Source organism: Mya arenaria, chromosome 12 (genome assembly GCF_026914265.1).
Source record: "Mya arenaria isolate MELC-2E11 chromosome 12, ASM2691426v1".
In the NCBI taxonomy this organism is placed as follows: Eukaryota; Metazoa; Mollusca; class Bivalvia; order Myida; family Myidae; genus Mya; species Mya arenaria.
In genome coordinates this window covers 52,881,983-52,887,982 of record NC_069133.1, presented here as the reverse complement: position 1 = coordinate 52,887,982, position 6,000 = coordinate 52,881,983, and the positions used below count along the sequence as shown (strand labels likewise).

General features: G+C 33.0%; 1 protein-coding gene across 5 annotated transcripts in view; it reads left to right on the top strand.

Moving 5' to 3' along the window:
- The first annotated feature begins 2,496 nt into the window (after positions 1–2,496).
- Positions 2,497–6,000, top strand: part of LOC128211183 (attractin-like protein 1) — a 47,800-nt gene continuing 44,296 nt past the window's right edge. For all 5 annotated transcript variants that reach the window (XM_052915644.1, XM_052915642.1, XM_052915641.1 and 2 more), the window contains exon 1: positions 2,497–2,775. In XM_052915644.1, coding sequence (XP_052771604.1) covers positions 2,531–2,775 — 245 coding nt within the window. In that variant the 5' untranslated portion in view covers positions 2,497–2,530. The remainder of the gene's footprint in view (positions 2,776–6,000) is intronic.

Below are 6,000 nucleotides of genomic sequence, written 5' to 3'. Positions count from 1 at the left end.
TGATTAGAAAAAAGACAAGAAAAACAAATAAAAAAACTAACTTTCTCTTATGAGGTCATTTTCAACAACTGGCCTAGAAGCAAAGCCACTTAAAACCTGCACTCTATTAACAGATTGAACGTTTTGACGTTTTTTTTTTATTTATTTGTCTTGGAACGAGCCAATTTATGCCAAAATGCATGGAAACCAGTGTTATAAGACTGCTGACAAAAAGATGATCGCAGATTTTTATATTCAAGTTCAAAAATTGATGTTTTATGCCTGTTTCTTAAAACGTTATTAACGCTTTTTTAGCCATACAATATTAATTTTCGAACAGAAATATGAAAATCTTCGATCTGATCTGTTGTTAGCCGTCGTTTATCATTGGTTTGCAGATATACGTGAAGAATTGCTCTTTCCAAGACAAAAAAAAGTTGTATAAATGGTTAATCTGTGAGAGTGCAGCTTTAAAGAATGACATGCGAAACAAAACCAAGTCAATGTTCACAAATGTACAATGGGTATGTTTTACTGTTTGAAACCAATGGGTGGGTGAAAATGAACGCATTTATTAGGACATTAGTAAAAATGTTTGTGTCCTCAAAATAAATTAGCTAAACTATTCAAACTCCATTTTATATCTTAAAACGTAGTTCTAAGTAGTAAAATGCCGTTTATTATAATAAGAGCGTGCATTTTCAGTTCTTCATGAAGTATAACTACTCAACTTAAATATGCATTCATATACATGGTATGCGAGATATTATAATTACTACAGAAAAATGTCTCTCAAAATGAGGTAATTTGCAACATTTGACTTTTAAGTTGACCTTGATCATGGACGTATTGTATAAGTAACCCTATTCAAAATTTAATAAATATTGCTTTGAGTTAGTAACGACAGATTTCCGATACATGAACTACACTAAAAAAATAACATTATTAGTATATTGATGTCAATATGAAAAACAACGGTAGCCATCTTGGACGCCATTAAGGATTTTTGCGAATCCTTAAGAGCAGAAATGATAGTATAAAAAACTATATCATTCCGGACTCCATTTGCTCCCTGGCGAGTTTGGCCTACTTCCAAATATGCTCTCGTCGCTGATTCAACAACTTGAACTACCTCATACATTCTCATAAAATCGTTCGCTTGTTTGTTGTTGCATTCGTTTATCTATGCATTAATTCGTGGTGCATTTGTTTGTTTCTTCATCATCTAAACCATCCATCCATCCAGCCATTCATCCAGCCATAGTTCTCTAAAGTACCAATCTGTGTTAATAATGTTATAGAGGTTTTTGTTTTGTTTGCCAATGTCGTTAGGTCTGTTGCGATGTTTCAACACAAATTAAGCAAAACGCGCAATGAAATAAAAACGCTGCCTTATATCGCGAACATATATGTCCGTTATTATATTTGTCGTCTGTATATGGAATTTAGCGTCCGTGCCTTGTGGATACTTCAAATACCGACATAAATATATACACAAGAGTCAGTCTGTGTATGTCATCTGCTTCATGACATGTTGCGGAACGCGCTTCCGGTCAGTGTCATAAAAAAAGATTAAGGATTTATGTGGTGCTAGCCAAAAGAAATAAACGAATCTACATAAACTCTTTTTAGCTGACTTGAATGCCTTTTAATCATTATATGTCAATATTGAATGCTAATATAATAGATCATATATGCATTGCGTTTCTTTTACGATCAATGATTTAGTAAGATCATGTGCAAAGATTATATGATTATTAAAGCTGCAATTGTATGCGTATTAAGGTTCAAACTGGGAGTAATTTTAAGGTTTTGTATTATTGGTCCCAGGTTCAAACGACAAACTATCTATCTATCTTTGAATACTGCCGAACCCCTCTTTCGAGTATTACTGGCAGGTGACCCGGTCCAAGTCGAACTCAAATGGTGTAAATGAAAAAAAGGCATTTATCCAAAATGCCATACTATTTCTCTCAAAATATTATAATCGTGTTATGCTTTACATAAGGATAGTATTTGTAATCACTGCGACTACATGTATCTAACATTTCAGCCTTTTTCCCAGAGAATGCAATAAAATATTCTTAGCATATATACATATATTATTTAAGCTACTTTTCAAGGTAATATTTCTGTTGAATAAAAATCTATACTGGTATTCATTCATGTACAATACATATAAGTTATACGTGGACCATAAAGTGCAATTAGTCTGACAGTGTTAGAAGAAATATCTGTAAGGTTTAATGGGAAATAATAATTGAATTGTTTCCTAAATTATTTTTTTAAATTCAACAGCGTGAAAATGCTTAAATCACCCTAAGCCACATTCAAAATTGAACACTTTATGTAATATGAATATATAGTCTATTTTTAAGAAGTGTATGATGCATTACACATTTAAATGCTATCGAACTTTTCCGTTTTTTTCCCCTGGTTTTCCTGGATTTCCGGGGAATAAACCTATCGCCTTGCGAATTCTACAACAAAAAATTAACACGGAAAATCCCGATCGATCTCGGTAACTTCCGTCAACATCGTAAATGTCAAAATGGCTGAGAAAAACAAATTAAATACATTTTCAACAAATTTAGACAATTTCCAATTACAAACACAATCAAAACTTATTTTGCTAGTGCTAATTTTCTGTTATTGTGCAATATCAAACGTTGAATGTGTAAACAAATGTGGTGACACTTTGTGTGAAAACGGAAGTTGTGAACAAAACAACACAGTTTGCGTTTGTGAACCAGGTTGGAGCGGACCAAGCTGTTCCCGTTGTGTGGGGAGAATAAGGTAACTATGTGTTTTAAACGGGACTACAGTTGATGATATTTTTATGCTGTCTGGGGCTCAAACCCTCAACTGCCAAAACTCTAGCGCTCTAATCAACTGAGAACTCCGGTTGGCTGGTTCTCCAGCTACAATGATGAGCGACCAGGGATACTTCTTTTATTATTTTGACATTTCTTATGTATCCCTGTAATATGCATTGATGTTGAATAATAATGACAAAGTTGTTCAATTTTTATCCGACAGTGATCTGAACTGGATTTAATTTGTCATTAGAGTTGTTATTTTCACATTAATATATTATGGGTCACGAATACCGTTTTACATGTACACAACCAGTCAGATTTGTCCCAGATTTACCGATATCGGGATACTTGATAAATAATCGACACTTGTAAGTGTTTTATGATAACTTAACATGTTTTTTGGGCATACTGACATAACTTAATATATGTGTTTAATAGTAGGCAATAATATTTTCGTAGAAATTTGAATTTATAACAGAGATAATTTCAAAATTGTGGCCGCGAGGATTCTCTACGCAAGATCCGCTTGCTACTTTTTGCTGGGATGGTGGACGTCACGAGTCTGCCTTTGAATTGATGGGAAAATAAACACCAATTGTGGTAAGAAAGGGTCTTGTGTCATGGCCGTGACTGGCAATGGTGAAGGAGTATGCTAGCTATCAAGTCAGACAAATATAAAAATGAGACAGTTAACTTCAAATAATTCCAATGTTGTGGCAGGGCCTCTGTTAATGGAAGTTTCGGTCAAAACAGTTGTCCCTGAAACCGTTAGATTAATTGTAAAAACAGTATGCTCTTTTATAAAAAATTGTTTTGGTACTGATGCAAACAGATATTTGATATTTTTGGTGCATTTTAAAGTGTATTAATGCCAATTATGATCCTTATCTGTAACTCTCATAATACTCCCAAAGAGAGGGTAAAACTTCCAAAAATACAGTCCTCCAAGTTTTGAAACCTTCTTTATTTTCTATTAGATTTCCAATTTAGTGAAAAAATTGTTAGTTCAAAATCTGGTGTCAATCTTATTTTTAATCAAAAACTTGTGTGAATCTGTCATGAATTGTTTGAATACAATTTTGAAGTTGGAAAGTTTAAGATGCAAATTGTATATTTTTTATCATAATTTTTGGATAGTTATGTGTTCTTGAGACTTAAACTACCACATTTAAGAGAAAAACTTCCAAACTTGATGGCAAGGAAGTTTATACATCAGTTTGAAATTCTAAATGGAAACCCTGATGTAGAGGTCAATAAACTAATGTGTGTGGCACTCAAGGATTCCTTTCTTCTTTGTTAAGATACATATTATGTATAATACATAGTTTAGAATACCCCAGATGTTTGATGTTTACTGAACAAAAATCCTGTGTAGCTGAAATTATTCGGTGTAATCCTGACATGGTCCAGCATGCCTAAATAATTTCCATATGCACTTGGGCACGAACATGCTTTTTATGGTGTGTAGGGCTTCCATTTAAGGAAGTTTGGAAGTATATTACTCCCTAAAAATGAGTTAAAACCTCCTAAATTGATTTCTTGGAAGTACAAAAACTTCCATAATTTTGAAGGAAACCAAAGTTGAATGCCTGGAAGCTCAAAAAATCAAACCCTGTTGACAAAATGACTTTTATAGTCACAATTCTGATCAGTCTTGATGTTAAATGAAGTATTATGATATAAATCTGTGAACTTTTGTATTGTGTTCGGGAGACTTTAACTTCCACATTTCAGTGAAAAACTTCCAATATTGATGGACAGGAAGTTCATACTTCCAGTTTCAAATCCTTTAAGGAAGCCCTGTTAAGTGCACCTTTAACCAGATGTTAATGTGTATGTGTATACTAAAATAAGATGTGTAGTACTAAAATGTAATTTTTTGAAACATTAAAAACAGAATACTTGCTGTCTTTAACCAGTGGTCGAAATTAACACAAGCACGCAAGCCCTGCACTGGTAAAATGTTGTCCAGGCTTGCTCAAATTCTGAATTTTATATTGCTAGGCTTATTCATCCGCTCATATCTCTTTTGCCATCTTTTCTTTGCCTTCCTTTCTGACATCAATTTCATTCGAAGGGCCTTCATCTGACGCTTTGAGCTTACCAAGGCTTTTGCTTTCGCCTTTATGGAACCAGAACTTCTCCGTTTTACAAATGGCATTGAAACTAGCATTTTCTTGCCTGCTGTTCTTGTTTGTACCGTGCCGGATGTAGAGGGTATTGGTGTTTCCGGAGTTCCATTTTGTTCCAAAATTCTGAATTTTATATAGCAGGGCTCGTTCAAAAATTTGATAACAAGCAATAGTATATGAATTCGGGCTTGTTCATCCAAAAGTCTAATTTCGATGACTGTTAAACTGATAAGTTTCATTTGTATAGGTAATTATTTGTCCTATACAAATGAAACTTGTGATGTAAGAGACAATACACCCATGAACAATAATCTTCTCAAAGAAGTACAGTTAAATAACCCCCCATAACTTGGCTTCAATGATTGTTGAGTTATGCCTTCTTTTACTGTTGGTGTTTGCTCTGTGGTGTTGTTGGCAACAACTTCTTGCTATATGGTTACATAAAACAATGCTTGTGTAACAGGTAGGTTTTTTATGTGCTGGTTTTGTTTTATATATATATATATATATGTCTTTGGAATAAAGTAACTTTTCCATAAATAGCTGGCATTTCATCTTGTACCACATTATTAATTATTCATGTAATGGACACCTCCGTTGTATGATAATTACCGTACATGTTACTGTAGCAATACAGCCCTCATGGATAGTCATATGCTGTTAAATATAAAATGCTGATGTCAGCCAACAATTTAAAAACTCAACCAAATAAACATAACAAAACTACATGTATCAGTGAATTTTGAATGAAATGTCTGTTATGTATGTTTTTCAAAAATAAATGAAATATTTCTGATATGACATGTATACACCTATGATAACTATCAATGTTCCTGTAGTAGTATTTTAATTAAATTTTGACATAATTTTATGGTGATGAACATGTTTTATATTTTATATATGATAAAGATTTCTTCCTCTATGGATCATTTATGGATTGAATTTATTTATTCTTATAGATTATGTCTTAAAATGTTGAGACTATTCTCGTTCTTTACATAGTTGTGTATATATATATATTTCAATACTCTTTTTGTCATGTTTTGTGACATGAGTTATACGAAATAAAC